Source organism: Larus michahellis, chromosome 8 (genome assembly GCF_964199755.1).
Source record: "Larus michahellis chromosome 8, bLarMic1.1, whole genome shotgun sequence".
Lineage (NCBI taxonomy): Eukaryota > Metazoa > Chordata > Aves > Charadriiformes > Laridae > Larus > Larus michahellis.
The window spans coordinates 32384344-32396607 of NC_133903.1; the positions used below are offsets into that span (position 1 = coordinate 32384344).

At 40.2% G+C, this 12264-nt stretch overlaps 1 protein-coding gene across 3 annotated transcripts in view; it reads left to right on the forward strand.

Annotated features, from left to right (window-relative positions):
* NEK7 (NIMA related kinase 7) overlaps nt 1-12264 on the forward strand; it is a 79913-nt gene that overhangs the window by 8760 nt on the left and 58889 nt on the right. For all 3 annotated transcript variants that reach the window (XM_074597076.1, XM_074597078.1, XM_074597077.1), the window contains exon 2: nt 7850-7934. In XM_074597076.1, coding sequence (XP_074453177.1) covers nt 7878-7934 — 57 coding nt within the window. In that variant the 5' untranslated portion in view covers nt 7850-7877. The remainder of the gene's footprint in view (nt 1-7849; nt 7935-12264) is intronic.

The window sequence follows — 12264 nt, forward strand, 5'->3', positions numbered from 1 at the left end:
CTAAACCCTTGTTTCCAGAGCACTGTTGTTTTGTGTTTTGTTTTTCTTTTTTAAAAGTTTCAACCAGGATGAGTATTTGAATGTTTTATCTAGGTTTAAATTGTGCTTTTGGGTAGCTGAGAGACAGCATGTGATGTAAACAAACAATAATATTCCTGTAGCCTGTATTCTTATATGGGAACTAGTATTAATGTGTGTGTATATATATGTTTTTCTTTTCTCAGCTGAGGATGATCCTTATCTTTGAATTTGGTTAGCAGAGATAGTTGAAAAATTTAGGGATCTAAAAATCTGTCATTTTAAATGTGCGTTAGTTGCGGAAGAATCTAAACTTGTTGACACCGAAAAGTAAGGAGTATGTACAGTGTTAAATGGATAGTTGTTTCTGGAGGGCCTCTGCTCTAAGCTAAAACAGAGTAATGGTTATAGTAAAAACTAAAAATACATGCCTTAATTGATGGTGTAATCCAGAAGTAAACATAGTACATTCCGTCCTTTGTGAACAGCAACTAAAGTGACCGTGTGCCGGATCAGTACATTGTGAACAGTGTAACTTGGTGTTTCTCTGTGTTAGCAATTACGTGGAGTGTCAGGAAAAAAAAAAAGACTGAGATGTTCAGATTCTCAGCAGAACTGTAACACTCTGAATAGTCTTTTAAGTATATACTTTTTAAAAATATAGCTGTTTGACATTGACTATCGAGTGTCCCCACTTAAGATCCAAAATTAACAAACAATAGTGTATAGCATGTAGCTAATGGAAACCATGTTTCATTGAGACTATTAATGATGTTTTCTACAGGAAGACATTGTATTTTTTTGTTGTTGTAGAAGTCATCTGTTAAAGCAATAACATTATTGCCTGAATACCGTGAAATGTATTTCAATGTGGATGGCTTATGGACTTTGAGCTATGAAAATGGTGTTTAAAAAGCATGTTTCGTGTGATTAGGCAGTGCATTTAAGCTTTTTCTCCTGAAATAATTTGGCCATGTTTATAAAGACTTAGTTGCAAGACCTGAAGTCACAAGGATTTCAGGTTTTTCACAGATATCTTTTTTTTTTCTTTTAAAAATGTTATTTTAAAATATATTCCAGTGAAATTTCAGCAGTGAGCTCTGGTTCCCTTCCAGGAGTAGGTCCTCTGCTCTGATTTCACTAGAGTCATGGGTTGTCTCACCTCTCCTCTAGCAGGCTGGTGGAAACCAACTGGAAAGCTGAGTGCGGGACCTGAGCTTCTGTCTGTTGGGGTGTAGGAATGTGCCCTTGCATTTTGGGCTGCTTTGTGTGATCTTTAGATGCGTGGGCAGATTTCGGAGAGCTTTTGACAGGTGGCCACTAAGGAAGTGAGGCCTGTCTTCCTTCCTGAAGAAAGGAAAAGGTGTTATTTCCAGTTCAGGCAGTTACAGTTTGATAAGCTAACTTACTGATGAGGGCTTAACTTCCTTTTGCTTGTATGGTGAACTCAATGCATGGAGTGAATAGTGTAAATTAAGGGCGTTGCTATGCAATTGGAATATCAAATGAAAAATGGGTTATGTTGTCTGTATCCCTAGGTACTTCTTCCTGCATCATTTATGTTTAGGTGGCACCTACTGTTTTGATCAACTGAAAAAGATAAAGATTTAAAGCATTAGTAGTTAACCAAAAGTCTTCTCATACCTGCCAAGTATTAGTAACCATAAGTATAAGGCTTAGTGTTATGCTTATGTTCCTGTGATCACTGTTGTGTACAGGTTGGTCTGAATCCAAATGATTTTTGTCTTCAAAATGATGGAAGTCATCTTTGCAAGTTAAATGATTCAGGGAGCCTTTCACTGTTCCTATCTTTGCAAGTGGTATGGTGAAGACAAGAAGTCCTTTCCTCCTTACGTGATCAGTGTTAGAGCATTTAAAAACATTAGTTGTGTTTGGCACTTTGGAAGTTTTGGGTGGTGATGGTTTAGTTGGCTCACCTCTCGCTTCATTTGTTGTCTGTTTTCCATGAACCAATGTATATCATGGTGATGGATTTGCAGAAAAGGTCATCAAATTACTTATTTAAAGACGTGATAGACATGTCCCATTTAAATGTGTTTTGTATTTGCTTTTCAGTTTTAAACGAGCAATGACTCTTTGGCAGTATTTTTAGTGTTTTTTCACCATAAATTAGAACGTGAAAACCATGTTTGGAAGAGTAGTAATTATTGTCTCAATTTAAATTTCAAGATGATAAATATTATACCACTGTGTTTTGACCTCTGGAGTTTATTATCAAGGTGAAAGGCATGCCTTACTGTGAAAACAGTCTTCAAGCAGCAAAATCTATTTCTTGCTTATGTTGACAAACAGTACAAAAGATTAATTTTGCATCCTTGGCATTTTTTTGCATCCTTGGCACCTTGGCATTTTGTATGATCAAAACGCCAAATTACTCTAAAATGTGATTCTATCACGCAGCCTTCAAATACAAAAACAAGTTAAAAAAAATAAAAGGACTTCCATATATGGACAGAAAATACTGATTTTTGCCTTTCTTCAGCAAAAGTAACAACAAATCTGCAAGTGAATAAATTTTCCCATGCTTCCTATGCTTGAACATATTTGTTACCTCTCTAGTTTGCTTGCTTTTATTTTAAAAACAAACCACAGAGGACAGAGGCACTGGCAGTGGTAATGATATGAATTCTCCCTTTTCTACTCTTTCCTCAAACTAAAAAGACAAAAAAAAAAAAAGAGACAAATTCCCAAACACTTCCTTCCAAACACAGTGTCTCTGACTGTTCAGATAAGATGAGTGGGTTATATAGTACCTGAATCAACATACATCATCTAAGCATTTCAGCTTAGACTTCATTAGTCTTGGATAAATATCTGCAACAGAATCATAAAATGGTTTGAGTTGGAAGGGACCTTAAAGATCATCTAGTTCCAACTCCCCTGCCCTGGGCAGGGACACCTCCCACTAGACCAGGTTACTCAAAGCCTCATCCAGCCTGGCCTTGAACACTTCCAGGGATGGGGCATCCACAACTTCTCTGGACAATCTGTTCCAGTGTCTCACCACCCTCACAGGAAATAATTTCTTCCTAATATCTAATCTAAGTCTACCCTCTTTCAGTTTAAAACTGTTACCCTTCGTCCTATCATTACAGTCCCTGTTAAAGAGTCCCTCCCCATCTTTCCTGTAGGCCCCCTTTAGGTACTGGGAGGCTGCTATAAGGTCTCCCTGGAGCCTTCTCTTCTCCAGGCTGATTAACCCCAGCTCTCTCAGCCTGTCTTCATAGGAGAGGTGCTCCAGCCCTGTGATTGTCTTTGTGGCCCTCCTCTGGACTCAGTCCAGCAGGTCCATGTCCTTCTTTTGTTGGGGGCCCCAGAGCTGCATGCAGTACTCCAGGTGGGGTCTCACCAGAGAGGGGCAGAATCACTTCCCTCGACCTGTTGGTCATGCTTCTTTTGGTGAGCCCAGGGTTGGCTTTCTGGGCTGCAAGCGCACATTGCTGGCTCATGTTGAGCTTCTCATCAACCAGCATCCCCAAGTCCCTCTCCTCAGGGCTGCTCTCAATCCATTCTCTACCCAGCGTATGTTTGTGCTTGGGATTACCCCAACCCGTGTGTGGGACCTTGCACTTGGCCTGGTTGAACTTCATAAGGTTTACACAGGTCCACCTCTCGAGCCTGTCCAGGTCCCTGCCTTCCCTCCAGTGTGTTGACAACACCATACAGCTTGTTGTCGCTGGCAAACTTGCTGAGGGTGCACAAAGAAGTTAAATAGTGCTAGTCCCAAAGCCAACCCTTGGGGAATGCCACTCATCACTGGTCTCCACTTGGGCATCGAGCTGTTGACCGCAACTCTTTGAGCGTGGCCATCCAGCCAATTCCTTATCCACCAAGTGGTCCATCCGTCAAATTCATGTCACTCTAATGTACAGATAAGGATGTTGTGTGGGGCAGTGTCAAATGCTTTGCACAAGTCCAGGTAGATGATGCCAGTTGCTCTTCCCTTATTGACCAATACTGTAATCCCATCGTAGAAGGCCACCAAATTTGTCAGACATGATTTGCCCTTAGTGAAACCATGTTGACTGTCACCAGTCACTTCCTTATTTTCCATGTGCCTTAGCATAGTTTCCAGGAAGAACTGCTCCATGATCTTTCCAGGCACAAGGGTGAGACTGACCTGTAGTTCCCCGGGTCTTCCTTTTTTCCCTTTTTGAAAATAGGGGTTATGTTTCCCCTTTTACAGTTAGCAGGAACTTCACCAGACTGCCACGACTTATCAAATATGATGGATAGTGGCTTAGCAACTTCTGCCAGTTCCCTCAGGACCCGCGGATGCATCTCATCAGGTCCCATGGACTTGTGCACCTTCAGGTTCCTTAGATGGTGTTGAATCTGATCTCTTACAGTGGGCGGTTTCTCATTCTCCCAGTCCCTTTGCCTTCTGCGACTTGGGCAGTGTGGCTGAGCACTTGCCAGTGAAGACTGGGGCAAAAAAGTCATTGAATACCTCAGCCTTCTCCGTATCCCGGGTAACAAGGTCTCCTGTTTCCTTCTGGAGATGGCCTGCATTTTCCTTGCTCTTCCTTTTCTCACCAATGTACCCGCAGAAGCTTTTCTTGTTGCCCTTAACGTCCCTGGCTAGATTTAACTTTATCAGGGCTTTAGCTTGCCTAACCTGATTCCTGTCTGCTCAGACAATTTCTCTGTATTTCTTCCAGGCTATCTGTCCTTGCTTCCACCCTCTGTAGGCTTCCTTTTTGAGTTTGTCCAGGAGCTCATTGCTCATCCATGCAGGCCTCCTGACATTTTTTCTTGATCCCCTCTTTGTAGGGATGCATTGTTTCTGAACTTGAAGGAGGAGGTCCTTGAATATTAACCATCATTCTTGGGCCCCTCTTCCCTCTGGGGTTTTACCCCATGGTACTTTACCAAGCAGATCCCTGAGGCCAAAGTCTGCTCTCCGGAAGTCCAGGGTAGTGAGCTGCTGTGTGCCCTCTTTGCTACCCTAAGGGTCTTGATCTCCACCATCTCATGGTCACTGCAGCCAAGGCTGCCCTTGGGCTTCACATTCCCCACCAGCCCCTCCTTGTTGGTGAGAACAAGGTGCAGCATAGCTCCTCTCCTTGTTAGCTCCTCTGTTACTTGGAGAAGGAAGTTATCATCAACACACTCCAGGAACATCCTGGATTGCTTTTTCCCTGCTGTGTTGTCCCTCCAACAGATATCAGGCTGGTTGAAATCCCCCATGAGGACCAGGGCTTGTGAACATGAGGGCTTGTGAATGTGATCCTCTACTTATTCAGTAGAGGTTAAAGAGTTTTGTATTTATTTTCCCTGAGGATTTTGAAATAAGTGTTTGTGACTGATAGGAATTATCTGTTGGTGCGTTACATGGTCAGCAATCTTCAATATGTAAACACATTGGTAAAACACATCACAAAAGTTTCAGTAGAAATATTGATGGTATAGAAAAGATTAAAATTCTTATAAAGGCTCTTCAAAGTACCACTTTAGAAAATAATTATTGTATTATTGGCAGTGATAGAAAGATCTTTACAGCAAGAAATTAGGAGAAGATTCCTTAAGATTGCCAAGCATTCCTCCCTTAGAATGTGGCACAGTTGCATAAACCACCGTGAATCTAACCGGATAACTTAGGTGCAGTCTTGTGACAACAGTTTAATTTTCAGTGCCTCTTGTGTTATGATTTCTTGCCTTGGGGAGGTTGTATGGCAGACATTGTAGAACTTGCAAGAATTGTCCATATTGTTGTTCTAGGGCTGGCTAAAAGATTGCCGTGCCAGTGGGGGGTATGTGTGTGTGTGCAGCAGGTAGCCACCAACTGTTTCCCCCTTTCTCACCACGCTCATTCTGATAGTCTTAGAAATTTTTGCAATTTATACCTCCTCTTCTCTGCCTCTTGCCTCGGTTTGATAATTTAATTTTTAATCTTGAGCTGCCTGAAGTTGCTTTTTCAGATGTCTTTTATCTTTGGATTAATTACAGCTAATTCTCAGACAAAACAACAGAAAGTCCCAAACTATGCTTTATATGGGAGTACTAAGGATAGGAAGGCAAAGCCGTGGGGACCCTTAGTCGCTCCGGAGGATGGCTGTAGTTTGGTGTTATGAATAGCTAATGGTTCTGGAATGGCATTGGATGACTGCTTTGAACGGGGGAGTAGAAGCAAATCGCTAATGATTTGGTTTGTGTATCTAATCCACTGTTTAGTACACTAAGGCAGTATATTGAGAAACTTTGCAAAGGTGCTTTGTGATTATTTTATCTGTTAGTAATGTTATCGCAACGATGCTGTAAGAATGACAGCAGTAATGTGAACGCAAACTATTTGGTAAAGTTTCTCAAGTAATGGGCTTTGAAAAACATTTCTAAGGCTTGCTGCTTTCTGCTGAGAGATATTTCTAACCTTCTTAATATTATCTAAAGAAATTACTAGGAGGCTTTATTTTGTGTGTGCTTTAACAGAGACAGTGGGTTGTATACTTTCATGCTTCTATTTTGGTGGACTCGTCAGTGTTAGGTTAATAGTTGGACTTGATGATCTTAGAGGTCCTTTCCAATCTAAATAATCCTGTGATTCTATGCTGAAGTTAAATTAAATGCTGTTTGAGAAATTTTTACCTACTGATTCTAAAGCAAGGTTTGTGAAACATAAGTAGCTCTGTGCAGAAGGATGTTTGTAGTATTTGGATTTATCAGTATGTAGATTTATCAGAATAAATTTATCATAGGAAATTTCCTAATATTAAAGACTATGAGGTATTGGAAGAGTGTTTTATGTCAAGCCATCTCTAGAACTTTCAGGATTTGGAGCGGGAAATAAGAAAATAAATAAGTAAAAAATAAATTAAAAAGCAAGAATAGGTTTCCAGTCAGACACATGACACTTGTTCCTCTGAAGGCCTTGGCAGGTTTGACCAGGCAGAGACACTTCATGTTTGTGTGATGAAAAAAGTTGTTCAGGGTTTGCCTTCTATTTGTATAAAAGCTCATTTCGTTGTTTGCATTTGAAGCTGCCGGTAAACTTTCTGCTGTCTTCATCTGAACAGAGATGGCTGTCATAGGCACCACCAAAACTGGGTGGTGCACCTGCTCCCCCTCGACAAAATGCCATGTAGCCTAATAAAGGATTAGCTTCGCTGAGAAAAAAAGCCTCGTGAGCATTTGATTCTGCACATTTTGCAGCCCTTATTATCGGTCAGAGCCTTGTGTTCCAATGCTGGGAACCTGGCAGGCATCTTTCCTCCTATCTTACTGGTGGGATATGAGAGGTTCACAGTTGGGAATAGAGGCTGTGCTCCTAATATCGTACCTCAAAGCCCTCTTAGCGAGCTTAACAGAATGTAATGAGTGTACGCGTTTAGCTTTTTTCTATTTAGAAGGAACTACTCTGGCATACTCCCTAAAATCTCCAGATAAATTAATGCAACGTAGAGAGTGTGCGTGCAGCTGTTGTAACTCTTCTGCTGATCTGCTATTTCCCGTGCTGCCCATAGGTCTAAGGGACTGGCCAGCAAACATCTATGGAGTTAAACAAGTGGTTGGTGCCTCTGAAGGATAATGGGATGATGCAACTTTTATCAGACATAGCCATTTGTCTGGCTCAAGTAGTTTACTGCACATCTTTTAGTAATAAGTTCAGATGCGTATAGCGATTTATTTCATTTTATGGAACAGCTAAACATAAGAAAACGTCCTTCCCAAAACAGTGCGGGGATGGAATAGTTGAATGTTAGTAAATTCAAGCATGCGAATGAGAAAATGAATTCTTCAGTTCCTCTGATGATGTTCACTGATAATAAATACAGATTGAATTACAATGTAATAACTGTATTTCTCTTCTCAGGGCATAAGGGACGCTTTTATGTGATAGAATGGATGAACAGTCACAAGGCATGCAGGGGCCTACTGCTCCACCATTTCAGCCACAGGTACTTTTCTTTTTTTTTATCAAAACAGTTACTCAAGAGAAGATGTTATGATTTCTTAAAAAGAGATAAATTAGAAAACATTATTTCGTATGGGGACAAAGAAGCTGTAAACAGATAGAACGTATTCTGGTGATCTTGAAATTATTTGAATATCAGTCCTGTATTTCATAGAAAATAATTACATAGAAAATATTTTTGCCTCCTACTGCTTTACTAACTTTGAGGGGTTGGAGTTGGAGTGGGAGTAGGAAGCAAAGATGAAGGCAGTTTTCCTGAAAAATGGTGAGCTGTTAAGCACTATACGTTTCAAAATCGTATCAGAATTACCATATTTATTTCAGACTGTTACCTTCAACGTTTTCTTCTTATACCTCCTGATGGTGAGACTCTGTGAATTAGTGCCATTATGTGTTGAAACCAGGCAAGAGAAATTCACAGGAGCTGTAGTTCTGTTAGAAAGAAGATGCATAAGAAATTTAATCTTTGGATATATGTTGATGGTGCGAAACAAAGAATAAAGACTATCTGATAAGAGATAATATCGGGATATTGCTTTTTGACATTTTTAGGAGGTAATTCTTTGAAGGGAGCGCAAGAGTGTGTAGAGGAATACCCTAAAAATATTTAGTGTGGTGACCATTCCAAAGTAAACGCTGGACAGTTCTTTACAAAGCTGGAACCTAATTTTTGTAATTTTTTTGTTAACAGCATAAGTGATAGGTCAGTTTGTGCCCTTTATTTTACAAAAAACAAGGTGAATTCTACCTTGGGAAACTTAATAAATTTACAATAACTAGCTTTCCGTAGCTCCAGTGTTTTTATTATAGCATTGTGATAACAAAAAAATCTGGATTTAATAGCATTTATACCAATGCATTTATAGCAGGGCAAACAAGTTAGAAATTTAAGACAAATGTATAGCTATGCATACAAATATTCTAAGAAGATGCATTTGTAATTTTGAAACAAAAAAGAATACTTAAAATTCATGTTATGAATATCATAAAAGGTCCCCATTGTTGTTGTTATTTCCTTTCCTGACTAAAGAGAAAATAGAACACAGTGGATTAGGGTTTCTGTGTTTCTGGGAAACCTTCCTATATTTTCTGTTTGCGGACTACAAACAGGTTTCGTATTTCCTCATCTATCTAAGTATTTGAATACCTGTTTCCAATTCACAGAATTGACTTTTTGAGGACTGGTTCAATTTTAGGAATATTACTCTACCCTACAGATTCAGTTTATGAATTCATACTAGTGAAGTATGCTTCTGGTTTTACTGTTCGAAGTAATAGGGCTCATCTACAGGTATCCAGTTTCCTCTGCGGTAAACTAAGGACAGCCTCAAAGCAATACTGCCGTAATCAACTAAACGCTTTCTACAAAAGAAGAAACTAATGTTTATTCTCAGCTTTGGTTAACTGTCAAGCATTTTCATAATCTGTGCCTCATTATTCTTTTTTAAATCAATTACTGCACTAAGCATGGTTTTTGTGGTTTGATTTTTCTTGATCTTGAGACAAAAGGTTTTGGGTTTGTGGATCTGAGCTGGACCTGCATCAGAATATTGACTGTTTTGCATTTCAAGGGATAAAGAGTGAAGGGGAGCAGGCATGCTCTGATAGTCATATTGCCAGAGTAATATTAAAATAGTCGTTCAGTGACATTCTTGTCTTGTTAATACAAATTGTTTTTCCTGTGAGCCAGATACGTACTTTAATTCTTATGGATTTCTCTGCTAATGGAGCATGCTTATGGTGAAAACTAGCAATGAATGAGGTTACTGTACTAATTGCTGATACGTTTAGGAGAAGCAAGAACTAAAATTGAAAATACAGCAGGTTGTGAGCAAGAGGTGAGGTAATGATTTATGAAGAATTGTGTGTCAGGTATTGATAAACCTGTGAATATCTTCTAATTGTCTTGGTCATTATATTGTATAAATATATGCTGATACTCATAGCAAATTACATTACCTAAATCACTGAAAACTGTTGATGGAGGAGCATGAGACTATTTAGCCAAAGAGTATAATGGCTTAGTCCCAATTAGTCCGAAAACACCATTTCACAAAATCACAGAATGGTTGAGGTTGGAAAGAAACTCTGGAGGTCATCAGCCCTCCTGTTCAAGGAGGGTCTCCTAGAGCAGGTTTTCCAGGACTGCATCCAGACTGCTTTTGAATATCTCCAAGGAAGGAGACTCCACAACCTCCCTGGGCAACCTGTGCCAGTGCCCAGTCACCTTTACAGGGAAAAAGTGTTTCCTGAAGTTCAGACAAAACCTCCTGTGTTTCAGTCTGTGACCATTGCTTCTTGCTTTATGTGCACCACTGAAGAAAGCCTGTCTCTGTCGTCTTAACGCCATCCCTTCAGGTATTTCTACACATTGAAGGGATCTCTCCTGAACCTTCTGTTCTCTAGGGTGAACATTTCCAGCGCTCTTGGCCTTTCTTCATATGAGAGGTGCTCCAGTGCCCTGATCATTAGTGTCCCTTTGCTGGACTCTCACCAGTATGTCTATGTATGGGTGGCCCACAACCGGACACAGCACTCCGGGTGTGACCTCACCAGTGCTGAGTAGAGGAGAAGGATCACCTCCCTTGACCTGCTGGTAACACTGTTCCTATTGCTGCCCAGGACATCATTAGCCTTCTTTGCCAAAAGGGCACATTGCTGGCTCATGTTCAACTTGGTGTTCATCAGGACCCCCAGGGTCTGGTCTGCAAAGCTGTTTTCTGGCAGGTCAGCGCCCAGCATGTACTGGTGCACGTAGCAGGGCTCTGCACTTCCCCCTGTTGAACTGCATGAGGTTCCTGTCAGCCCACTTCTCCACCCTTTGGAGGTCCCTCTGGAGGCATGCATCCCTGTGGTGCATCAGCCATTCCTCTCAGTTTTGTGTCATCAGCAAACTTACTGAGGGTGTGTTTTGCCCTATCATACAGATCGTTAATGAAGATGTTAAGCAGGATTGGACCCAGTATTGACCCTTGTGGTACGCTGCTAGTTACTGGCCTCTAACTAGACTTCATGCCATTAGAAGCTCATTTTCTATTTGGAATTGTTATCTACAAAGTTAAAACACTGTACTTCATTACATCACAAGGACATTTTGGAAGTGCGGATATCTAAGTATTCCCAAACCTCTTACATATTGTAAAAAGGATTATGCAAGAAGGTAGAAGAATATGGGTTAGTAGTCTGATAGAGCAGACTTCAAATTCTAGAACTTCCTCAAGAGCAGAATGGGAGCTTTTTAGCATCAGAATGGAGAAAAATGTGACTCTTAACTAGACGAAACCAAAGGCAGCATATATCCCTTACTGTTTGTTTGATTTTTTTTTTGTTGTTGTTTTTTTTTTTTCTTTTTCCCCCTAAGCTGAAGAACAATAGTTTATCAAGTCTCTTCTTATACAGAAGACATTGTATCTCTCTTCTCGGTATTGCTATTCTGCTCTTTGCTTTCTGGGTCCCCTGTGTTCCCCTCAAAATGAGGGGTCAGAGCGCTATTTGGTATTCAATGCACACACAGTAGACTCAAGTAGGGGAACATTTGTTTTCTGTTTCATTCAAATGTTTTTCCTAAAAATGTCTATCTTTCTTTTTGATGGTGACTGACTGATCAGTTTAACTTAACTGGTATTCTGTAGATCTTTTTTTTCCTGTGTGGTAATAGCTAATTTAAAAATCATGATTCTCTGTCTTGAGGGTTTATTTCCCATTAAGTTTCTGATCACTGGCCTTGGGATGCTAGTACTGAGTGCCAGGGTAGAAAACTAAGAGAATCATCTGCAAGGCTTTGCAGCCATATTTGGAGCTGGTTGTCTTGGATAAACTTGTGTTGTAAAGAAACTTTATTGCTTCCTTATATATATCGAATAGTGCAGTTTCCTTTGTGATTTCACTGGTAACTTCTCTGAGAAAATAATTTTTCTGCTGCTGTTTAGCATCTTACAGCTGGCTATTAATCTGCTCAATGTTCTCTTTCAACCTGAGAGAGCTTAGTTTTATAGGTTAAGAATCCTTACAGAAGGAACCTGGTTGAATATTTTAAAAGATGTGTGGTGTTATTTCTTCAGCAGAAAGGCCCTATTAGGAAAAACCTGTCTCGCTCTATTCCTAACTGCTTATTAGGATCTCTAAATTGCTGCAATTCAACTATTTGTTTTGCTATGTTTGAACTGAACCTGTGAATAAGTACAAAAATAGAAAAAATGTTTTTTGAGTTGTCTTTTTAAAAATCCAGATGAGTCTTTGACTCAGTGCACTGGCACGCAGTAATGGAGTGGTACTGAGGAGCTTGTGGTGGGGAAGGACAAGGACTTCCTGGG